Source organism: Phoenix dactylifera, chromosome 7, assembly GCF_051530095.1.
Source record: "Phoenix dactylifera cultivar Ajwa chromosome 7, Ajwa_hap1_PhDact_Kaust_v1.1, whole genome shotgun sequence".
NCBI classification, from domain to species: domain Eukaryota; kingdom Viridiplantae; phylum Streptophyta; class Magnoliopsida; order Arecales; family Arecaceae; genus Phoenix; species Phoenix dactylifera.
The window spans coordinates 1,548,494-1,574,724 of NC_143196.1; the positions used below are offsets into that span (position 1 = coordinate 1,548,494).

General features: G+C 38.7%; 1 protein-coding gene across 2 annotated transcripts; it reads left to right on the forward strand.

The window, feature by feature from the left end:
• The first annotated feature begins 9,227 nt into the window (after window positions 1-9,227).
• On the forward strand, window positions 9,228-26,146 carry LOC103707621 (sucrose transport protein SUT2-like). Of its 2 annotated transcripts, none has more exons than XM_088700904.2 (5): window positions 9,228-10,071; window positions 14,181-14,926; window positions 15,012-15,075; window positions 15,159-15,202; window positions 25,864-26,146. In XM_088700904.2, exons 1-5 carry the CDS (start codon window positions 9,501-9,503, stop codon window positions 26,020-26,022), a joined length of 1,584 nt encoding a protein of 527 aa, XP_088557030.1. In that variant the 5' UTR covers window positions 9,228-9,500; the 3' UTR covers window positions 26,023-26,146. The 2 variants fall into 2 exon arrangements, with proteins under 2 accessions (XP_088557030.1, XP_008790394.1); XM_008792172.6 differs by lacking the exon at window positions 25,864-26,146 and adding an exon at window positions 22,651-25,863.
• The last annotated feature ends 85 nt before the right edge of the window (window positions 26,147-26,231 follow it).

Consider the following 26,231-nt stretch of genomic DNA (forward strand, 5'->3'; position numbering starts at 1 on the left):
ACTTGTTTTATATGTACACCTGTCTTTTTTTTTCTTTTTTTGTGTATCTACCCATACCATCTAACGCTATTCAAATGTTAGCAGTTTAAAATTGAAATGACGAAAATACTCATAGAAGGTAAACATAGAAAAAGAAATGTTTATAAGGGTATATATACAAATATGCAATTTCAAATATTCAAAAAAGTATTCTACAAAAAAAATTAAATTTTTGCATAAATATCCTTCTAAATATTGGAATTTGCATGAATATTCTCCAAATTGATGTTTACGTGCATGCTCTTACAAAACACTATTTTTATATGAATACCTTTGACATAGCAATTCGACTATCATGATTAGCTAAAATCATATTTATTTAAATTAAAAATTAATTAAAATTATGAAAGTATCTTTTTATTTTTAAAGTGGATAACAAGTTAACAGGTCTCATGAAAACTAATATTTCTACCCTTTTTGAAAAATTTTTCGATCTCTCTTGACCCTCTCTTTCACTTCTCCCTTCTCCATCATAAACAACCCTTCATTATATCTTTTTTATATGAAGATGGTCAGGTCATGCCTTTAGTTTTCTAAATTATTTTTAAAAAAATATTGTGAGAGATTTGCAATATTTATCTTTTAATGAATGAGATTTGCAATGTTTATTTTTTATAGTTGGAAAATTTCTCAGACTAGTGGCTGAATTAAAATTACTATGACAAGATGGGTTCCATGCAACATTTTTTTTTTTAAAAGTTGAAGCTCCAAAGAAAACTGACTTAAGGTATACAACGTATGGAGCGGCCTTATACCATATGGTTGCGGAGGTTGTTAATAAGTTTGAAGGATTCAAAGTCCTTCAATAATTTTGCTTGAGGATGATTGATATTATTCTTCTACCCATGATCATAGTAGCAACAAGGAACCTCGATCATTGCAATCTATTATGTGCCTTTAGGAGTTTCTAATTCTTTTCTATATTCTAATACATATCATCATATATGCATCTGTAACAATAAATATTATAAGCTATGATTTAATAAAATAAGATATAGTGGTTGTTATAAATGAAGAAAACTAAAGTAGAATAATCTCATTATAAGTGAAAAAACTTCCATAACTCTCTTTTGTTTTGGTGAAAATGGCAATTCACATAGCTCTAACGTGAGTACATCCTGCCAAATCAAGAGAAAGTAAAAAATACAAGGGTTGAGGTATGTCCCCCGTCGATATCTATAAAAACTCTCCGGAATGCCAGACGACAAAGGAAGCGACCCAGTTTACTGCACTGTTTACTTTCCTGAACACATGTGATATCTGAACGCCTCTCAACTCCCATACCAGTCTATGGGACTCGCGGATGAGGGGGTGACCGTCTCCATACCTGTCCACTCCCTGAATCCAGTCGATCACCATAGTAGAATCCCCCTCGAGGTGCACACGCTCTGCGCCCAGTAGCCGCCTCACATAGGAGATCCCCTCCCATACTGCTTGGAGCTCTGCCCCAAGTGCAGTAAGGCCAGGCGTGCGACAGCCTCCAACTACAATCAATCTACCAAGATGGTCACGGATAACAAATCCCATACTTTTAGACACTCCATCCACCGACATATTACCATAAAAGTTCACTTTGAGATGACCAAGGGGTGGAGGCACTAAAGAAACAAAGGCAAATCTGGACGCTGAAATAGCGAATAGGGTACCCCAAATGTCCCTGGTTAACTCGGAAGGGAACGACGTGGTAGCAGAAGTGACCTCCCCTGCCTGACGCATAGCTCTGTCCACCACCATCCACGAAGGCGATCTCCTATCCTCAAACAAACCGGCATTCCTGTCCAATCATATATGGTAGGACAAGTATGCCCTCAGAATTCTGACCCCAAAAGTGCTCGAGCGTCGCATGGAGACCCTCAACAAGTGAATCAAATCCTGTGTTAACTCCACTGCCTAAGGTAACAACCCAGGGGACCTCCTCCATATCGTCTTGGTCCTGGGACACCGCAGTAGAACATGATCAATAGTCTCCTTAGTATCTATACACATCTCGCAGCACTGCGTGATCCGCACACCACGTCGGGCTAACAAACTTCTGGTCGGAAGACAGCCCTATGCCATCTTCCAGACGAAGAGGGCAACACATGGGTGTATACACATCCTCCAAATTCAACCTCCCTCAATCTGCCGAACCGACTTCCGACTGATTAGAGCCTGAAGATCCCTGGCTTGAACCTGTGACCGCCTCGTAGGCACCCATACCAACCTGTCTGGCACCTCCCGACCGGGGGCTGGTATCGCCAGGACCACCTCCGCCAATTGCTCCCCAAAAGCTTTCCGAATCGCCCCTCCCTCCAACGACCCCCACCATGATCCAACAGGTCGCTGACCTGGTATCCAACTAGCTTCGCCGTGTCCACCATGGTCGGCAATCGACTAATCGGCAACTCAGTAACCCAGTTGTCCTCCAATATATCGATTGACCGGCCATCACTAACGGCCCATCTAATCTCCAGAAGCACCAATCCGGCTCTAGCACACATCTCTCTCCATACCGATGAATGATGACGCCCCACATGAGTACCAGATAGTAGATTGCCGTACTTAGCCCTCATCAGGAAAGACCACATACTATCAGGCTCAAGAACAAATCTGGCAGCATGTCGCGCTGCTAAGGCCTCCTGTCTCGACAACAGGGACTGCACCCCCAGACCCCTGTACCTAGTCGGCAAGCAAACAACCTCCCAGGCCACTAAGACTCTTTTTGCTATCTAATTGTCGCATCAATTTTTTTCTTAAGCAATATTTTTATGAAAAATATTGAGGAGCAGACACTAGACAAATCTGAGTGTTAAAACAGGTTGAAATAGAAAAAAATAAATTTTAAATTTTTTGCATGTAAATCCTCCTAAATATGTGAAATTGCACGAATACTCTCGCAAAGTATTATTTGCATATATACCTTTATAAATATTTCTTTTTGCATATCTACCCATTAAGAGTATTTCAATTATTTTTAATTTTAAACCACTAATTTCTTGATGTTGTTAGATTGTGTGGGCACATATGCAAGAAAAAAAAAATAAAGGGTATGCACGCGAAGCAAATATTTTATAAAGGGTATATATGCAAATATAAATTTGAAGAAAGTGTTCATGCAAATTTTAATATTTAGAAGGATATGTACATAAAAAATTCTTTTATTTTTGAAGACAGAAATGGAGATGTTTTAGTGGCTTGATTTCTACTTTCAATTTGTTTGGCAGAAAAATTCCAATTTCAACGTTTAAAAATCCTTAATTAATTTTTAAAAATTATAAAAACTAATTTATTATTAAAGGGGTGATTCGTGCTCCTTGCAAGAGAAGAGAATATATTTTTTTCTCAAGTCCAAAATCAAAACCGATGTATTCAAACTTAAAAATTTATACAGTTGATTGTGATCTATACTATTTGACGTACTTAAAAAGCAAAAGAGGCATATTCGAGCAGCTTCTAAACTACGCATATAGACATAAAATAAACAATTTTTATTGTACCATAATGCAAAGATACGATAAAGCATTTAAATTCCATCTTCTAAATCATAATCTATGCATGCTAAAATATATATAGATGAAAAATTAATATATTTTAATACTCGAATTATAGCAAAATATAGTATCGCATCATTCCAATTGTTTTGCATTAACTTGATAGATAGATTAAAAATTAGTAGAAATATCTGAACTTTGATATATAAGTATTTTTAATGGCATAGATCACGAGCAATGATATCGATTTTTAGTTTATTTTTTTTTTATTGATTTTGCACTCGTACAAAGCAAGAAACGTTCATTTCATCATTAAATACCATCCATGCACTTGAACCAAATATTCAGGCTTAGATGTTTGGGTTTGTTGTTTGCTCAAATCACCGACCCCTAATTAATTCAAAATAAAAAGGTCAGCTCACTCCGGCACTTGGATGTTTTATGACTCTTGATTGGTTCGTTAGTCAAGTTCAGGGTGGAACTTAATGCAACCCATCCAAATTTCGCCCTCGCTTTACATTTCTGGTTCTGGTGCCAAGTTCACGGACGAAACTTTTTGAAAACACATGTGATTTCTCTGTAAGGAATAAATTTCGCTATCTATTCACATTTGTGGTTCTGGTGTTAGCCTCCGTCTGCTGCCGTTTGTGATTGTGCTTGTCTTGCCACCTTATACTTCATACCTCCTTTATGTGGGATTTATTCTTACTGACCTTGAAGCCAAACCTCACCGAAGATTCATCTGGCATAAGTATTCACACATTTGAGCTGACGTTGGGAAAGGATGCATGAGGACTTCGGCTGAAATCATGCTGTTTCCTATTGAAAATTGATTTGAGTGCGAACTAACTTACTAAAGGGCTCGGTAATCGGCTGTTCAAATTGTAGAAGCCGGTGAAAGATCACAACGTACTTTCAAGATGGGCAGATAGTGGTTGATATGCGCGGATGGTGATGGCTCTAATATCGGTTGTTCTCAAAATCATGCTAAAAACAGAAGACCGTAATCGGACCTTTGCTCCGACGCCAGATCCGACTTGAAGCAACAAAGATAGAGCAGAGCAAAGAGTATCCTTCAACGCCTAAGTCAGATCGATCTCGACGTACAGTAAATATATTGCGAGAGTGGCAGAGCGACAACACAAAGGTGTATAAAGGCTCGAAAGCATTTACTTAAAAGGTGGTTCCACAAGATTGGTTTGTATAAGTCAAGGTCGGTGCTCGTCGTCGACGAATTTGGATGTACGAATTGGCCTTTTTGGGCAATCATCGCACATCTCGCTCATCGATCGAGTTCGTGTGGTTAGAAAAAACGCTCGCGGTTGCGGTAGCGATCACTATGGTGTGGCCAGTGGAGAAAAATCTTGAAATTGGGTGAATTCTCCTTCCACCTCTGAGCTGGTCATGCGTAGGCATTGGCCAAGTTGATTCGAAGTTTTATTGTGAGTTCTTTATTGGTTCGATTCACTATGTCGATTTTAGTCGCCTTCGAGATCTATCACATGCCCATCACTTACCTATTTGACAAGGGTAACAACTACTACTAACAAATTCCAAAAACTTTACAGATGGGTAGGTCTCGTAGTACCACACATTTTTTTTGTGTGTGTGGGGGCCGAGTGGCTGTCTTCTTTATTCCAGTGGTTGGTAGAAGAAGCAGGCAACGGCTACCATCTAAGTTGTCATCGTTTAAACAACTAAAAGCGGCCACGGCCAATAAGCTTCTTTCATCGTGCCAAATTTCTCTATGCAGATGCCGTGATGTAAAATATAATTTTCTATCATCAGAAAGCAGCCACATCACAAAAACTAATAATATACCAACTTGCAAAACGACAGTAAGAGCCACAGAACGCGTTGTCACCTTTCAGACACATGAACAAGTTGCGTGATTCTTCTTTAAATATCACCATTCAAGTAGAAGCAATGAAAATGGCCCGTTACAGAAAATGTATGGAGCAAACTGTGCCATGATGATGATTATACATACCTATAAGCATGTCATCATGCCTAAAATCAAGTTTTATTGGCTTGGAAAGGGACAATATCAACAATATTTTATACCTACAATCATGTCATCATTCCTACCCATTGATGCATATTCAAATCAAGTTAGATTGAATTGGACGGTGCCAACATCAACAACATCAACTTCATGCAGAGAACATCTACAGTAATCTTCAGCAATTACCAAGATTACATGACACATACCTCATTTTTGTGCAGGTCGTTTTTGCATAGGGTTAAAAGCTCTTGCTTGTGCACATATTTTTTTAATATATATTCATATGCCAGTTGAATATGTATTTTCTTCACACACACACACATTAGCCAATAAAAGTAGACACCATTGATTTGCTTCTTGGAATACAATATAAATTTAAAATAAGTAGAAAGATTCGATTGCTAATTTTTTATGGAACATTAAGCAAATGAATTATAATGATAGGTAAGCAGAAACTTTCATCATATATCTAAACTGATATAGCAATAATATTGGGTTAGATAAATATAATACTAATCTGTTTTAGTTAAATAATATTCATAAGTATCGATAATACTTCTATTACGTAGTATAAGTATGATTGGTACCTGTATAATTGATACTTAATATTGATAGTAATTAGATACTCTATTATCCATCACTTATACTTGTTATGATATGCTTCTTGACATTAATGATTTTCTTTGAATGTGAGAATATGATATTAGCTATTTGTGAGAAATTGTGAGAAGTATATGCATTTTACTGTTAATGATTTCCTTTGAATAGAATAATATAGTATTAATCTGGTTTCTTCATCATTATCATTGAAGATAATATCCAATTAATGTAATTATGTATTCTTTTATTATTAGTACAATAATTTTATAGTTGTTATATTTATATTATATAATACCAAAATTTACCTAATTATCTAAATATAACTGATATATGATGAATAATATAATATATAATAAAAGATATATATTATATTATTAATTATCATATACATGTTATAATATCAGAATATTGCACTGGATAAGAATTATCATAATATTTTACTAATGGATTATATTAAAGATATTACACTTTAATATTTTAAAATATCCATTGCAATATAGAAGTGTAGCGTTTAATGCAGAAATTTAATTAAAGAATGCTAAATAATGAAATTGCTTTAGATGCATTTTACATGAACTGAAAATGACATCGTTATCATCTGACCTTGAAATGGAAGGATATGCTTATTGATAGTAATGATATACTTTGAATGTTAGAATGTGGTATTAACTATTTTTTAGAAATTGAGCACAGAATATAGATCTTGCTATTGATGATTTGCTTTGAATGGGATAGGGTCGTACTAATATGGTTTCAACATTATTACCATCATTAACTATATCCAATTAACTATTACTACAATAATTTTAATATCTGTTATATTTATATTATATCAGACCAAATCCTACCTAATTATCTAAATATAATTGACATATGATAAAAATATAGTATATAAGAAATGATATATTATATTATTAATTATCATATACATGCTATAATATCTGAATATTGTACTAAATAAGAACTATTCTATTATTCTACTATAGATTACATTAAACATGCTGTAATTTTGTATATTAAAATATCCATTATAATGCAGAAATGCATAATATAATATAAAAATTTAGTTAAAGTATGCTAGAAAATAATATGCACTTTACTTGGATTGAGAATTACATTATCATCATCTTATCTTGGAATCGGAGATATGCTTCACGACATTAATGATTTGCTTTAAATGGGATAGTGTAATTTTAATCTATTGTCCACATAGCAAGAAGGGAACTCTAACCAAGTAGAACCTCCATTTTATTATATATATATATATATATATATATATATATGTATATGTATATATATATACAATAGAGTAAATATAATAGATATCATATGAGTAGATCATCTATTATGTATGATAAATTTTTAAGGGCTCGTTTGGTTCGTAGAAAGAATTTGTTCTCAGTAAAATATTTTTTTTAGAAAGATAATTTCTGAAAATATGACACATAGAAAATTAATTTTGGCATATTTGGTTGATAATAAAAAAATGTCATATTCCAAAGTAATTTATGTTTGATTGAGCATCTACTTTTCTAAATATTGTATAAAATACCTATTATACCTTTAACAAAAGAAAAGATCTTACCTATAGGTTTTGATAGCTTAATGATACTTTTGAATAAAAAAACTCCAATTTTCAACCGGTGGAAAAGTAGCTTTTTCATGTCTTCCATGAATTTTTTTATAAAATATAAAAATCTTATTTTTTTATTTTTCTATTGACTTTTTTTTTCCTGCAAACTAAAAGAAAGCATAAGTGGATAACAATATCGACTCACAGCATGGGATGCAAATGTGGGTGTCAAAAGGAGACATGCATTTAGGAGGACCGATTCATGGTGCACATAAATGAGATATTTGCTCCATATATATGTATATAGATGTGTGTGTATACTTGACAAGCTTTGTTTTTTTTTTAAAAGGTCAAAGATATTTGCTACATGTACATGTATAAGCTTATGCGCATATCCCACATGGCTCTGGACATGAGCTGCTCTTTGGTCCCATACGGTGACATCCATAGCCCCAATCATTTGAGGCATCCATTGTCCCTTGCCCGCATAAACCTTCTCACACCTGACAACAGCTGGTGCCTCGAGCCGCTATCCGATCGCCACCACGGAAGCAAATCCGCGCCGACGGCCACCGCCCAAACCCTGTCCGTAGTCCAATCAAATGATTCCCATTTAATCACGACCGTCCGATCAGCCTTCTCCTGCCAGTTCCGAGTCCAATCCGCCCGGCGCTGTGACCAACAGGAAGCCAGGAAAGCCGAATTCGGTGGCATGTCCCGTAAAAATATCCAAAAGCCAGACCCCTTAAAATAAAACGCCGTCCAACTCTCCACCCACACTCGCGGGTGGTTCTATATACACCCCCCCTATTGCTAAGGACACCCCCCAAAAACCAAAAAAAAAATACCCAAACTAACCTTTAGTGTAATTACCATATTGCCCTTGAAATTTTCTCATACACCCCCCCTTCCTCCTCCTCCGTTTCGTTTTGAAAAGAAAAAAAAAAAAAACACCCCTCAAACCCCCCTTAAACCCCTCCTCCCCCGTTCCCCCTTCTCCCTCTCGTCGCCGGCATTCTCCCGATCTCCGACCACCTCGCCGGCTTCTCCCGGAACCACCTCGCCGGCTTCTCCCGAAATTTTTTTTTTCACGGTTCGTACTCCGTTCGGCACTGGATCGCCGAACAAAAGGCTTCTGTTCGGCTGAACAGTGCCGAACAGAAGCCTTCTGTTCGGCAACCCTCAACCGAACAGATCTGTTCGGCTGCACAGTGCCGAACAGAAGGCTTCTGTCCGGCACTGTTCAGCCGAACAGAAGCCTTTTGTTCGGCGATCCAGTGCCGAACGGAGCACGAACCGTGAAAAAAAAAATTTCGGGAGAAGCCGGCGAGGTGGTTCCGGGAGAAGCCGGCGAGGTGGTCGGAGATCGGGAGAATGCAGGTGACGAGAGGGAGAAGGGGGAACGGGGGGGTTTTGGGCGTTGGCGAGGTGTTTTGGAGGGAAAGAGCGGGGTGGGGGGGGTTTGGGGGGTGTAGAGAGCAATTTAGGTGAGGGGGTGGGGAGGGTGGGGGGTAATTTAGGAATTTTAAATTTTTTAGGGGTGTCCTTAGCAAATGGGGGGTGTAGAGAGTATTTAATTTTTTTTTAATTTTTGGGGGGTGTCCTGAGCAATAGGGGGGGTGTATATAGAACCACCCCACACTCGCTTCCTCCGCTCAACCCATGAGACCCCAATATAGCCCTCACCTCGTACGCCACCCCGGCTTTCTCATCTCCTGCGAATTGCGATTCCAAAAAAGATTCGTTCATTAATTCGACAAAGATCGCTCCCCCCGGCCTTACCGACTCCGAATACCGCGGCGACGCGAGACTGATGGAGAGAGAGAAGAGACCGTTGAAAGAGACAGTGCCCGGGAGGCATCGGAGCGGGGCGCCACCACCACCGCGGGTGCCCGGGAGGCATCGGGGCGGGGCGGCACCTCCGGTCGCGGCGCTAGCGCCGCCGCCTCCTAGGGTTCCGCTGCGGCAGCTCTTCCGGGTGGCGTCCGTGGCTTGCGGCGTCCAGTTCGGGTGGGCCCTCCAGCTCTCGCTCCTGACGCCCTATGTCCAGGAGCTGGGGATCCCCCACGCGTTCGCGAGCCTGGTGTGGCTTTGCGGACCCCTCTCGGGGCTCATCGTCCAGCCCCTCATCGGCCACCTGAGCGACCGCTCCACCAGCTCCTTCGGCCGCCGCCGCCCCTACATCGTCGGCGGCGCCGCCACCATCGGCCTTTCCGTCCTCCTCGTCGGCCACTCCGCCGACCTTGGCCGCCTCCTCGGTGACCCCCCCGCCGGATCCCGCCATCCCCGCGCCATCGCCGTCTACCTCCTAGGATTCTGGCTCCTCGACGTCGGCAACAACACCACCCAGGGCCCCTGCCGCGCCCTCCTCGCCGATCTCGCAGGTCCGCTCTCTCTTTCCTCTTCCTTCTTGATTCCATCGCCACGCAGCGGAGCTGGGCTTTGCAACGTCGCCGGCTCCCTGCGTTGCGATTTAGTAAAGTTCGACGGAGCCGAAAGCGACGTGGGCGGAGGAATCGGGAAAGCGATGCGCTTTATTGCCCTTTTCAGCCCTAGCGGTTCGCAAAAAAAAAAAACCGGGTCGGGATAGGCAAAGCATTTTAACGACCTTGAATCTTCGATAAATTTACTAAATGCCATGCCGTGGGATCCCTGCTCCTATCGTTCGCTTTCAGGTGAACGCAAAATTTGCTAATTTTTGGAGGAGGAGACGAGGGTCGGTAGCATCACAAATCGTTTTCTTAATGGCTTATAAATACATTTGGTATAGGTCTTGTTAGGGGGGTTCCCCGAATTTAGTCCCACATCGGCTAATCAGCGGAAAGGTCTGTGCCATATAATGGGGGGCTCAATCACCCTTCCCTTAGGAGGCGCCTTTTGTGGGGCAAAACCGTGAGGAGGGCTCCGGGTACGCTCGACCCCCAAATCGGACCCAAAGCGGACAATACCTTCTGAGGGACACTCTCTCTTTCCCTGCTCGGCTGGTGTGTGGGCTCTGCTGGTGACGGGGTGCAAATCCCGCATCAGATGGCGCTAGAAGGAGGGCCTCGACCCTCCGCCTATCCAGCAAGGAGCCGACCCGGGCACAGGACCTCCCCGCTGGGGGGGCTGTGTTACGGGGGGTTCCCCGAATTTAGTCCCACATCGGCTAATCAGCGGGAAGGTCTGTGCCATATAATGGGGGGCTCAATCACCCTTCCCTTAGGAGGCGCCTTTTGTGGGGCAAAACCGTAAGGCGCCGTGAGGAGGGCTCCGGGTACGCTCGACCCCCAAATCGGACCCAAAGCGGACAATACCTTCTGAGGGACACTCTTTCTTCCCCTGCTCGGCTGATGTGTGGGCTCTGCTGGTGACGGGGTGCAAATCCCGCATCAGATTTGTGTTACGGGGGGTTCCCCGAATTTAGTCCCACATCGGCTAATCAGCGGGAAGGTCTGTGCCATATAATGGGAGGCTCAATCACCCTTCCCTTAGGAGGCGCCTTTTGTGGGGCAAAACCGTGAGGCGCCGTGAGGAGGGCTCCGGGTATGCTCGACCCCCAAATCGGACCCAAAGCGAACAATACCTTCTGAGGGACACTCTCTCTTCTCCTGCTCGGCTGGTGTGTGGGCTCTGCTGGTGACGGGGTGCAAATCCCGCATCAGATGGCGCTAGAAGGAGGGCCTCGGCCCTCCGCCTATCCAGCAAGGAGCCGACCCGGGCACAGGACCTCCCCGCTGGGGGGGCTGTGTTACGGGGGTTCCTCGAATTTAGTCCCACATCGGCTAATCAGCGGGAAGGTCTGTGCCATATAATGGGGGGCTCAATCACCCTTCCCTTAGGAGGCGCCTTTTGTGGGGCAAAATCGTGAGGCGCCGTGAGGAGGGCTCCGGGTACGCTCGACCCCCAAATCGGACCCAAAGCGGACAATACCTTCTGAGGAACACTCTCTCTTCCCCTGCTCGGCTGGTGTGTGGGCTCTGCTGGTGACGGGGTGCAAATCCCGCATCAGGTCTAATGCTGCTGACCGGAAAATTTTGTTTGCTCTAGTCTTTAGTCAATTCAATTTATTATTTATGTATTTATGGTTCTTAGTATTGTATAGATGATTCTGTCCATTTTATAGCTCATCACTCGTGATGGGATTGGACCAGGTAGGATGTTGCATCAAGTTGTTGTCTATGTCCTATATCTGGGAAGCAGCATAGTTTGCGGGGTTCATTGGATCTACTCTGAGCCACCATGGTGCCCATAACGCTAAAAGGAGAGTCGAACTATTTTTAAGTTAGCTGACTTAATTTGGTAGGACTTGGCGCATTTACGTTGTGCAATTAGTAGAATACATGATGAAGAGCAATTAGTAGAATATATGGTGAAGAGTGGAAAATGAGAGCAGAGGAACAAGACAAGAGACTTTGGACCACTTTGAGAGGATAGGGGATCGGACTCTTTAGGCTTTAGCGTACTACTATACTAGCTTGTGTAGATGGCCAATAAGCATTGTAATTTATGAACTGCAAAGCTCCTAGACCTACCCAAAAACTTGAAACTTTGAAATGGGAAATGTATGTTCTAAGGTTATTACCCTGATTACTTGCTTGGATGACATGCAGGCATTGCCATCTGTAGACTTAAAAACTCATAGTCATATAACAATAGTGAAACTGAAATGCGATATGGAATGCCTGAGGCTTTTTACTTGATCCTGTGGATAAATAGTTTGCACACACTAAAATTCATATGACTTCAGAATTCTTAGACCTATAAGAATAGAGAAACTGAATGGGCACGTATTGCGTCTTAGGCTTTGTTACCTTGTTTCTGTGGATAAATGGCTTGTTAACATTGTAATTTATAGATCGATTACTCTTAGGCCTATAGGAGTAGGGAAACTGAAATAGAAATCATGACTGACATTTTGACCTTTCTTGAACAGAAACCTGCAACATAGGATTTAGGGTAGTATAAGACGTTCTCTCTTTGATGGGACTGGACTTCAAGAAACCGCCGGAAATGATACATTACTGTTACTTGGATCCGTGTATAGAATAGAAAGATGGGGTAACTGATGCAGCACTATTTTTCATTGACATGGCATCGGCCTGACCACTAGAAAATAACATTTTAAATACATGAAAGTGATAGGATCATAGGAATACTATGTTATACTGGGTCTTATCATTTGTGTCCCATTAATGAGCTCACCAAGCATTTTTGATTCATTATTAAGGCCCAAATAATTAAATCCTAGTGTTAATTAAAAATAAAGGTTCATAACTCAAATATATTGTTGTTTGAGTGGCTTCTAAGTTATTATTCTTGAGGGTCTTGGCACTTATGTAATTACATGCCTTCGACTGTTGAATTTGCTAGCATCTGTTCAGGTGCTGTGTCACATTACTTATGGCAGAGCACTTTTTTTCCTAGTTATAACTTTGCAAGTTTGTTTCTTTGTGAAGCTTTCCCCATTCCAAGTTCTGTCAACTTTTTCTCTAGAATGTTATCCTTTATAGTTAAATTTAGACTTTCAGGTTTTCATAATTGGGTTTTAACTTCTAAAATTTTATGCTTTTGTCAATATTGGATACACTAATTTTTGTGCCTTAGTTTGTCAATCTGGTCTTTGATTGTCTTCCATTGGTAGGTCTTATAGGTTATAAGTAAGAATAGGGTTATAAACTAGTCGAAATTGAGCATGTCAAGCCAAGCTCAAGCTCAGCTCATTCTGTAAGTAGGTCGAGCTTGAACCAGCATATTTAATTTAAACTAGACTTAAGCTTGTCATGAACAATTGTTTTAAGAAATCTAGTGGGAACAAGAGGTCCCTCGAGGCCTTTGTAAAAAAATTTTGAGCTAATTTCGGCATTAAAACTTAATTTGAAATACATTCTTCTGCATGTGAATTTAGTATAAAAATAATTTTTATTTATATGCAGTAACTACTGTAATATATATTAATTATTTATATATTCCTATTTCTAGCTTGATGGTTCCAAGTTCAAGCAGGTCAAACCTAGCTCTAGCAGCCTACTTTGACTTTAACAGAGCGGCTGAGTTTGAGTTGAATTTCTAGTTGAACACAACTGCTCAAAATGGGTCACTTGTTTGACAGCCCTAGGTAAGACAACTTCTTCTCTGAATTGAAATGTAATCCTATTGACCAAGCATGCCCTTTTGTTTTTCAATGCCTCCCAGTCATTTTCAGATTTTAGGAATTTTGGTCAGGATAGAGATTTTTGGAGGTTTTATGGGAGGAAAGATACCTTTTTCACTTTTTTTTCCTTTTTTTTCTTTTGAGAAAAATTTCTCCTCCTTTTGTTCATGTCTGTGGAAAACTTTAAGAGACCTGAAAAAAAGACTTTAACTAACTTGAGTCAAGTGAATGACTTGTTCAATATCTGGTTGGGGCAGTCACATGACCCAAGCTAGTATATTCAGTTCTTGAGTCACTTCAGATTTGCTGCTCTACAAGATGATTGCCTAATAGATGCCTCCATTCTTTCTGTTATTTCAGGGAAGGATCACAGGAGGACTCGGATAGCTAATGCTTATTTTTCACTCTTCATGGCCTTGGGAAATATACTAGGCTTTGCTACTGGATCTTATAGTGGCTGGTTTACCATCCTTCCCTTCACTGTCACCTCTGCTTGCAGCATAAATTGTGCCAACCTCAAGTCTGCTTTTCTTCTTGACATCATTCTTCTCATCATCACTACTTATATCAGTATATCATCAGTCCAAGAAGTTCCTCTAAATTCTAGCAGTGTGGCTCCATACTCTGCTGAAGGAACAGAAGAGCAGCTAAACCATGGCCAAGAGGCTTTCCTCTGGGAATTGATAGGATCCTTTAGATACCTAACATTGCCTGTTTGGATGGTTCTGATTGTTACTGCACTTACTTGGATAGGATGGTTTCCATTTATTCTCTTTGACACTGATTGGATGGGCCGGGAGATCTATCGAGGCAACCCAGATGAAGGGCAAAGATATCAAACTGGAGTGCGAATGGGGGCTTTCGGTCTGATGTTGAATTCTGTTGTTCTGGGTTTTACTTCAATGGTGATCGAAAAAATGTGTCGGAAGTTGGGAGCTGGCCTTGTTTGGGGAATCTCAAACATTCTCATGTTTTTCTGCTTTGTAGCAATGCTCATAATATCTTATATTGCAAAAAATACAGATTACCAAAGCAGTGGACTTCCTTCAGTTGGCATTGTTGTTTCTGCACTAATTGCCTTTGCAATACTTGGAGCACCACTGGCAGTGAGTGAATAGCTTCAATACAAACTTTCATTAAAATTAATAGTCATTGGCATGTTACTTTACAAAGAAGTTGTCATTTTTGTAGGTGACTTATAGTATTCCTTATGCAATGATTTCTAGTCGAATTGAGTCCTTAAGGCTTGGTCAAGGTAGGTGCTCAGTTTCTTCGCCCTGAATCTTTTGTATTTTGTTACCTTTGTTTTTTATGTGCTTACTGACAATTAAATTGCAGGATTAGCAATGGGCATTCTAAATCTTGCAATTGTGATCCCTCAGGTAGACATTCTCTTACTATAATATTCCTAAATTGTGTTTAACTAGTATCTTTTTTTCCTTGTTATAGGACTAGTGTTTGAGAATTCTACGCAAAATTACTTATGTTTCTTGAATTCTCGTTTTGGGAAATAAGGCACGTTACTATCCTGTATTGGGCAACTCAAGTGCTTCTAGATTTAAAGAAAGACTACAAAATTTAAATGTAATGAAAGAAACCAAATGACTTGGTATCCTAAAGAAATCACATCATTCCACTGACCATTCAAGAGACTAAACCAAAGAAAGCAATTACATATGTATAATCTGCAAAGTAAAACCAAGGCTCACATCAAAATGAAACCCATAGAAGCAAGGGAAAGATTTAGAATGAAGATATTCTATGACATCCTATAGTGTTGCAGAATTTTATAAGGATAAATTTACTCTTTTTTTAACTTTTATATTGGGTCATATTATTTTATTTTTTTATTGTTTCACAGGATCTGTCCATTTTGAATTTTTTGGACCATCATACACCTATCTTCATGAATAGTATGAGAGCTTTTCTGTCTGTGTATTGACTTGTATTATGTATGTATCTGTTACTTATCTGTGTGCTTTGACTATCACAATGTTCTTTTATGAGCTAAATGTGTGGTCATTTGAGAGTATGGGTGTGATGCTGCACCAAAGTCCAAAATGAACACTTTCTGCAAAAAAGAATGAAAGTGTCATTTTTGTAAATGAAAATAAAGTCAATTTTGGGGGCAAAATTCCTGTTCATTATTGTGTAACTTAATGTGATGGAATAACACACAACATATTCCCCCCCACCGATAGCTACTTCATTATTTGGCTAGAAGGCTTCACACTTTTTTAAATTTTCTTTAACTAGAATAAGGAAAAGGAAGTAACAAGGAAAAGGCACATCATTATGTAATTAAAATCATGCAGACTTGTCACCATATTTTTGATGACTTCATGGATCCTTATCTGTAGCTTGCTCCCGTCAAATTTTACCTCTAGTGAGTCTGCTAACTTTGCTAATCCTCCTTTATAACTTCATGGATGCTGCTGGGGTATTTTTCCTTCATTCTAGACCCTTCAGCACAAATCTTAGCACCTCACAGTTTTGGATTTTGCTGAGATCCTTATGCTACATTTGGTTCTTGGAATGGGAGTAGGCATGGAATAGAAATTCAACTTTGGCCCCTTGTCAATGTTTGGTTTGTGTAACAAGGAACGGAATTATGATTTCTTAAGGTTTCTTATTCCCTTAAATGGAGGAATTCTCATTCCAATCTTAAATGGGAGAAATGATCATTCTTATAGAAATGAAAATTAAAGATATTTCAAGTATGAATTAGTTACTCGCATTTATGGTAACAAATAGGAATAAGTGACAAATTTTGTACAAATCATTTAGTGGCATTTACAGTATAAAATGGGAATTCATAATTTAAATTCAATTGAATTTAAAAGTCCTATTTTGAAAACGTGAAAAATCGATCACTCTAACATGATAGTGGTTGTTGTTTGCACATGTATACAACTATACATATAAAGTAAGATTTAAATGGAGGCCTCCAAAACTATTATAAGTGTTGCATTATAAATTTGATTCTGTTCCTTGTTGAAGGATATATTTAAAATATCAATCTGAAATATTTTTAAAATATAATTAGTTAAAATAAATACTAGAATGGAATTTTCATTTTTTTCACATGCAATCTTTCGTTTCTTGACCAAACAATGGTATAGGAATGAAAATTCTGATTCCCTATCTTTTATTGCTATTTTCATTTCATTTCAATTCTGATTCTATTTCATTCATGTGAACTAAAACATAGTCTTAAACTCTTAATGCTTAACGGTACCATCTAAATAGGTTTTTGACTTTGTCTGCAGTTGCTATAACCCCTACTGTGCTGAAGTATAGTCATCCCTTACTTTATTGGTTGTAGCTTTGGTATACATTTTCCTTTTCATCCTAGTTTGTGTCATGGCCATCTTTCCTTGGACCTTGTATGTAACTCGTTCTTTTGAACCATGCAACATTATGGGCCTTATTGTCATTTTAGTACAATATTTGCTTTAGTGGCTAATGAATATATTATTAGATAACACTCTTGCACCTAGCCACTTCATCTGTGTAGATCTGATGATTAGTTGTGACAGTATCTATTTTGACAATTCTTTTCCTATGATAAGGTAATGAACCTGAACCAGTTGCATTATGGTATCTCTTATTAACTAGCTTTGACTGCCTCATTTTTATTTCCTTGGAAAAAGGAAATTGCATTGCATACACTTTGGTTGTGTTTCAAATTCTTTTTTTTTGGCTTGAGTCCATATCTCTGACTCTTTTCCATAGTTCAGATTTAGCATTTTACCTACTGTTCTCTAGATCAACCAATGTTATATCATCTCAAGTTACATATAACACAATATCTTCCTGGTTATTTAGAACAACTTCATCAATAACTAGTTTAAAGAGATTTTTAATGTGAGCCCCTGTCACTGATGCAAGCCCAATGAAGCTGAAAAATCACATATTGTTCCCCTGTCACTGGTCTATGTCCTTGATGAATTCTAATGTATTGTTTACTTTTTCTTTTTGCTAAAAGCACCATCTAGGTTATAATGTTCAATATGCTTCTCTATTAATTCTTATTCGAAATAAAAATAATTTCTTCGTACCATTTACAAAAATGTCTATTTTGAGTGGAAATTGTTTTTTTCCTAGGTTAGTATGCTTGCCAATATGCAAGATATATATTTCTTGTTCTACTTAGAATAGTTGCCTTTCTCTAGAAGTTGCAAAATTGTAGGCTTGTCACGAAATTTGAAAAGAAAGGGTGTTGATTTGGAAGAGCAAGATGAAGGAAGAAATTTGAAGGAGCTGAAGAGTACATCAGAGGGGAGGAACTAGGAGGATAAGTACCAAGGGTTATTTGTTCTTTTTCGACATGGGGTTATGATGTGCTATTGGGTTATGATGTGCTATGTGTTTTCTGGCTTCTAGTCATTTCATCTCATTGTTGGAGGAAGTAAGATGAGAGGGACAAAAATGATTCTTTTTAAATCTTAATGCGAACAAATTAACCTCTCATGGTACCATATCATATACTTCCTTAACTCAATCCAGGAGCATGTGTTGATTGTATATCTTTCCATCAATTGCTTAAGCAAGAAGATAGCCTTCATTGTTGATCCGTCATATAGAAAAATTGGTTTTATGAGATTATTGTAATTTTCTATATGTTTGCTTTGTAATGAAATTATCACTACCCTAAATAATGTCTCCATATGTTTGCTTTGATTCTATATGTTTATTTTGCTTGCAATATAACACTTATAGTGCTTGATGATAAGGTTCAGTTTAGCAACCTAAGTTCCTTTATATGATGGACCAAGCAAGGTTTTAAGATTATGCCAATTAGAACTTCTTAATCAGTATGCATTCTGTTGAGTGCTATTGCCTTCCCGAGGGCAACTTTGATTGATGAAATTTCCTAGGTCCCTGGGGTCTGATGCATTCGTCTAGAGAACATTATCTGTCTGTTTTTTTCTTTAATTTATTAACAAAATTTACGAGGAGTTGCTTGAGAGGACTTATAGGGCATAAAGAATCTAACTCAAGGTATACCATATCGGCCCAAACTGGATGGTACGGAGCGTATCGTACTTTTGGTATGGGTGGCGTACCGACACTCGGTACGCCAAACAAATTTTATACCGTACCGGACTGACATTGTGCTAGTATGGCACTGGTACGGGATTCGGTACCGAGACGGCAAACTATGATATTGTACTGTAGGACCAATTGTGGATGATCTACAATGCATGGAAGAACCTAAAGGGGTTAGAAATTTAAGGTTTGGTTTAAGAAATTGACCGTGCTGCCCAGCTACAGAAAACAGAGCATAGGTGTTTTTAGGAAATATAGAATTTAAAATGGGCTAAAAAATTTCAGTTTTAGGTTTTCAGATGTGGTAGGTTTAAAGAACAAATTTTCAAAAGAAGCTTGACAATTGGTGGTAGTTGTTTAGTAGTCTTTATAACCATCAAAACCTTGTCCCAACTATTTGGGATCAGCTTTATGGATCCTTAGTCATTAAGAATCCATGTATAGGCCACCTTTGATTCAATTCAAGCTTTTTGTAATCCTATAATGGACATTGAGATCAAAGATTTTATATTCATGTAGAAAACAAAGAGTAAATTAACGTTATGGAGAGCAAAAACAGAATTCATATTAGTAGAAATGAACAAATAATAGAAGAGAGATTAATAAGAGAGGGGAGGGAGAGAGAGGAAGAAAGGACCAAACTTAGCCTAAAAAATCTTTTCTATAAAAACAAATCAAACAAAATTAATTTTCAACCCGCCCTAGTAGGCACTCTTATAGACTTTTCTTGATTTCTTCTACAAGTAAACTAGGACTTTTGAAGCGTAAGTTGAAAGATCCCACATCGGCTAGACTCGTTTCAGAGCCTGGGCTATAAGGCACCGTCTCCAAATCCTGCAGATGCGTTTTGGGTAGAAAACAAAACCGGGGAGGAGTCCGAGCGGCACGTGTGCGCGCGTGCGGGCTCCAGAACTGAACAATATCTGGCAGGGGAGCCCCGTGTTCCTCCCTCATGTGGCCCCCATGTGGGCACTGGGTGCCTCACGTGCTCCGCGCAGGTGGGAGCGTGACATTTGGTGTCAGAGCCGAGGGCAGCTCTAGTCCGAGGGTGGGTGAATGAAAGATCCCACATCGGCTAGACTCGTTTCAGAACCTGGGCATATGAGACGGGTGTCTCCAAATCCTGCTAATGCGTTTTAGGTGGAAAACAAAACCGAGAAGGGGTCTGAGCGCGTACGGGCCCAAAACCGTACAATATTTAGTAGGAGAGCTCCGTGTTCCCCCCTCATGTGGCCCCCATGCGGGCACTGGGTGCCTCACGTGCCCTGTGCAGACGGGGGCGTGACATAAGTAACCAATTTCTGTATGGACTTCCAAAATTTTTCCTAGAAATGCAAAATTTCGAATCCGAATACCCCTATGTAGAAAGACAACTAAAATAGTTAAATAATGATTTTCTTGTTTTATACAGTGCAACATATACCTAAAGATATTTTCACAGTAATAGTTCCACTATTTCGAACTTGACGACCTCAACCAAATTGCCAGGATAGCTAGATCGTGGGCTTTCGGTTCACCATGGGCCAACTACGGGTCAACCAAGTCACCTATATGTTTGCCATGATTGCTCCATTTACTTCGCACTTTGTCCCACTAGATTAACTCAAGGTGCCATGAAGCTGTGAGATTCGGCTGCCTCACCATGAGGTTGGGAAATCTGGCCCTTTTGCATCCAGTGTGGTGAATTTTTGTGTCGTTACCTCTGAAGCCATGAGATTTGGCCGCCTCGCTTCCATGAAGTCCTTGGCTTTGTTTGGGTAAGAACCAGCATCGCCATCTTCATTACAGCAAGACCTGGCCATGCCCCTTTCATGAGTCACCTTTAATAGTCAGATCATCCCATCGTCACTGACCCATGCCATGGGCCACCTGAACATGACTACCTCTGTTATCAGGGGATAATTCCTTTGTGATGTGGGAGGAAGAATTCTTTTAAATTGGACAGCTCAACACTGGCCTGATCAAAGGTTTGAACCATTCGTTGGTTGGAGTGAATTTTCAATTTTTTCAGGATTTGATTCAACCTGACCCACAAAAGGCATTGTTATCTGGATACGATAGAGATTTATATGTTGTAGACGCAACTTGTTTGCTTGATTAGGGACTTAAGGGTTTCTCCTATACGCTGATGATGGAGCAAAAAGAAGAGGCCGATGAAGGGGAAAGGAGAGAACTTGGGTATATCTGTTTCTTCTTTACCTCCGATCTATCCTTCTGAAAATGGCAGAGTAAATCTAATGTTCTAAACTCCCAATCCCTTCTTGAGGTGGAAGGAAACATAATCTTGCAAATTGGCAACCTATCCTCCTCTCTAGTGTCCTACAGTTTTATGGTGAATGGGGATCCATACGGGAGAAAGAGACAGGTGAGTAGTTGGCATTTATGATCCCAATGATTGGGCAAAGAAAGCAATATGTCTAAACCTTCTGCTTATATTGGGCCCACTACAGAGTCATGCCAAAAGTAAATTGGGCCTAAAGGAAATTTTAGCCCAAAAGTAATACTTTGAGAAAGTGCAGTCCCAAATTGTCACTTATATATGGTATTTTAAAACCCACATGAATAATTTAATAATCAAGATTATTTTAAATGAATTCCAAGAGCATATTTTATGTTTAATTATATTTTATAATAAATTATACTGCTATGTTCTTTTATTCAAGTTTTTAAGTTTGTGCTGTCGGATTCTTCAAGGTACTTGAACACTTGACTGTGTCTTAAGTCCAGGCAATGCTAGCAAAAGATTAAGGGTGGCGAGTTAGATGAGTTGACTTGGGCAAGTCAATCATCTCCAAACACTGAATATACTAAACAAAAAATCTAGATCTGTTTAATTGTATTCCCTCACATTTGTTTTCATGACATAAATGTCATCCACAGGATCACCTTGATGATTCCCAAGGCATGATCTCTTTGTGTCTTTAAGATTCGATGAAGGAGGCTCATATTAGATTTCTCACGATTACACCTTTGATTGGATGTTTTGATGTCTGTTAATTGAAGATCATCTGCATATGACAGAATCTAGTAAATCAATGGGGAATAGATTTCCGTATTGCTTGATCTCGGTCATTGCGTTAGAGTTGTGACTTGATATTGCCTGTGTGGTCCTTGCATGGATCTTCATTACTTTGAATTTCTACCTTCAAAATGTTAGATGGACCATTAAAAAGGTTGTTTAGTTGCCTGCAACTCCAATTGCTGCATTAGAAATTATAGTTGTTATTGGAAATTTGAGGATGCAAAATTTTTTCCAATTGTATAACACTAATAATTATTTCTTCTATTAAATAATAATATTATGATAAGAATAATTGTAACATAATAATAATGCTCTCGTTGTTATGATTATAATAAAAATAGCAATACTATTAGATTATCATAGTGTTACAACAATAATAATTATTGTAATAGATTAGAGAGTATTATTTGATATTACAATAATTATATATACTATTATAACAGCAAAGTTTATATTCTGGTTTAATTAAAATGACAATATTTAATTTTTAAATATGTATTACTAAAATAATCAATTGATCTTTTAACTTACTAATATTATACAATTTTAAATTGCAACTTAAGCTAATGAGGTGAGAGGATACAAGTAGCTGGGATAGGATTTGCAATTTAAGTTGCAATTGGTAGTATGATTGTTTTTAACTGCAATATGAGATGCAATTTCTGGGACTTTTTTTTGTGCACTTGTAATTGCAAGTAGCAATTGTATTATCGGCAACCAAACAAATGTATTAATTGCTTGCAATTCTAATTGCAGCAACTGGAGTTGCAACTGCTCGATTGCAGGCAAATAAATCGAACCTAAATGCCTTGTTCTCAACTAATATATCCTCAACTGCAGATTGTTTGAATGGTGGAACTTCTATGACATCACCTCGGAGAGCTTCAATGCAGGCTCTTCATGTAGTGGTCCTTTAATTTCTTTGTCTTCATGACTCTTGATCTATCTTTCAGTCTCCATGAACTTTTTTAACACCTGAGGTTGTGACAATTGCTTGTAATGTAGCATTCTTTGACATCACATCATTATTGCTAGATGATAATTTAGTGTGTAATGGTTAAAAGATCTTCTTGTTTGATAACATGAAAAAAGGGGTAAAACAACAAGACAATAGGAAAAAGACTAAGGTAAAGGAAGGAGTATGAAGTCCTTTATCTCTGATACCAATTTTGATGCTGGACCAAAACTAGAATTTGGATCAAGAAATGACATTGCTGTTCTGCTGCAAGAAACAGGGAAGAAGGAATTCAGGTTTTCGACTAAACCCTATATAGAAAGACACCTAAATGACCAAAAAATTTAGATTCAAATGATTTTCTTGACCTTTTCAGTCCGTCATATACATAAAGTAGGTTTCTCATGCACTCATACTTAAAACAAGATTAAAACTTGCTCAAAAATTATCTAACTAACGGTTCTGAGCATACAAAAGGTATCTGGAGTCAATTATTTTTTATTCCACATCAGTTGCTTTCCACCTATGATCAAATCTTCCAAGACTTACACTGCCGAAACGAAATTCAGATGGGGAAGGTGAAGTTGAAGAATAGCTTTTGGTGAAATCAGTTTCTCTTAGCTGGAGATTTGGAAGAATGTTTGTTTTGGTGTCTTAGAATTGATTGTTCTATTGAGTTTGCAATTAGAGATGCAAATATGTCATGTTAGCCTATTGGGCAGTGGGCTCACTTAAAAAGTAAACTGGTTGACTAAATGTTTTTTCTTCCATTTGAGCAAGTGTAGGTTTGGCCAGGTACAGAACTTTTGCCAAGTTAATCCTGGACCAACCACACCGGAACCAAACTGACCTAACTTAACGAATTTAGATATATAGATGATAAAACCCACATCACATATGAAAAACAGGGAGCTTTGATATCCTATCAGACATGGAATGCCGTACCGGCCCGTACCGGCCGGTACGGGCCGGTACGTACCGGTCCAGCCGTGGACCGGTACCGGAATGGATAAAAAAACGGGTATTTTTTGGTTTTTTATCCGAACCGGTACCGGCCTCGTACCGGTGCGAACCGGCCGGTTCGCACCGGTACGATTTTTTTTTCTTTTAGAACCACAGCGCCGCGCGCTGTGGTTTTTGAAACTACCGCGTACCGGCCGGTACGGGACCGGTACCAGCCGGTACGTACCAGTACCGTACCGGTCCGGCCGGCCACCGGTACGCCGACCGGTACCGGTACGGCGGACCTTGCTATCAGAGTTAATTTTTTTATTAAGCAAGCTGTAGTAATATCATTGTTTAGCAAGTGCATATTTAAGTGAATAAGCAAGTATAAACCGTTTTTGAAGCTCGTTGTTTACTTCTTTCTGAAACTTTGCAAGACCCAGATAATCTATCTTCTGTATTTGCTTTTAATGTGTCCATGCCCAAATCCTGTTTTCCACTACTAACCAATGCCCGTCTCCCTGGCTATACTAGTCCTGTCCGGCCCTCCAAACTAAATGCATTCTTACCTGTCTTCTATCTCTCACTTGCGAAGATTTTGGCAAATATTCCATAATTAGTCCCTCATCAGGTCCAATCTTCAGAAAATCATCCTTATGTAACCTGCCTCAGGTAATTCATGATCAATGGGAGTCTAAGATTTTCTTGGTTTCAAATAATGAGACAAAGAGTTACCATTTCTTCAATTTCATAGCCCTTTGTCCTTAACTACCGTTTGAATTAGTCTTATGGTTCAGTTTATGCTTATATCTTTATTAAGGAAGATGCCTGCAAGATACGGTCTTTAAGTTAAGCTCTCTTGAGAACAACAGAGTGGTGAGGTGACATGTTGTTCAGTTCCTTGAGCATATTTTTCAATAGATCGGTGTAGGGTCTAGAAGCTTGGATAAGAATTGAGGTTGTTTCTTTTTTTATGTCGCCTATATATCATTATGTCAATCCAACGCCAGTCTATGGAAGGAATTGCTTTAATGTGCTTAAAAATATTTAATCTCTTTGTCTACATTGTTGTGTCATCATAAATCTTAACTTTAACTCATAATGAAATATTAAACTTTGGCTTCATTGATGATGAAAATTCAAGTTTTTTTTTTTTTTTTTGATAACCTGAGAATTCAAGTTATTGGATGGGTAAAATTTTGCTATCAGTTGATTATAATAGATTAACCTGGAATGTTGAATATATTAGGAAATTCATTCATACTTATATGCAAGTTAGGCTTAATAATGGAAGTATATATGACGGAGAATCACATTTGATGAAAATTATAACACATCTTTTGATTTTTCTTTCATTAACAAATTTCTTCCTCTTTCTTCCAATATACTTTCTTTGCTTTACTATCAGTTATAGATTTTTATGGGTTTTCCAGCAGAAGTTTATAATTCACTAATCTTTTTAAACAGTTCATTTCACTTGTTGAGATCATTAGGAAAAATATTGCCTTTTGTGTTGTATTTGCATTTTTTATGAGCGGGAACTAAAACGTAGTAGTGTTTTTTTATTTTTTATCTTTGTCAACCTGTCTTTCTGATTTAGGATGATGTACTTCTGTTTTTTTTTTTTTTTTATCTTAATGAACTTATGAATAATGCACCAAGTTATTGGTTCTAGAAATCCAAATATGGATTGAGTGGTTCCCATAGACAAGGAATGCTACTATAGTTCCAATATTGAAGAACACCTAGCCATATCGCATGAACCGCATAATTTATATCTGAAGTATCAGGCCTTTGATAAATGATATATTTTCACCCCTGGAACAAAGTTCAAAATTGGTAGGATATTAGAGTTGGTGCCTTGCTGAGCTGAACTCTGCAAACAATTTATTTGGTAACTGTCAACATCTGTCCGACCTACCAAAGAACTTTCACATCATCTGCATGCATGTGAATACAAGAGCTTTTTGGCATAGAGATGGAAAATGAAGCTGGTGTTCAGTTACCATGCTTCCTAATTGAGTGTTACCTGCCTTTAACGGTTACTAATGGGAATTGTGAAACATCAGGTACTTGTGTCTTTGGGAAGTGGACCATGGGATCAATTATTTGGAGGTGGCAATTCACCAGCCTTTGCTGTAGCAGCAGTTGCAGCTTTTGGCAGTGGACTTTTGGCGATTGTTGGTCTTCCTCGATCTCATATTGCAAGGACAAGGGGTCGCAGATAAGTATATTGTTGTATTCTTTTTGTCATTTATGTTTCTTGAAATCTATACTGTTATTTATTAACCATTTCGCATGGGAAAAGATGTAAATAATTTATGTCATTTGTTAAATAATGCTACTTATTTCTTTCCTGGCTGTCACCCTGCAATGATTTCTGCTTCTTTAAGCTTTCTTGTACGCTCAAACTCTCAGCTTTCTGATTGTTTATCAC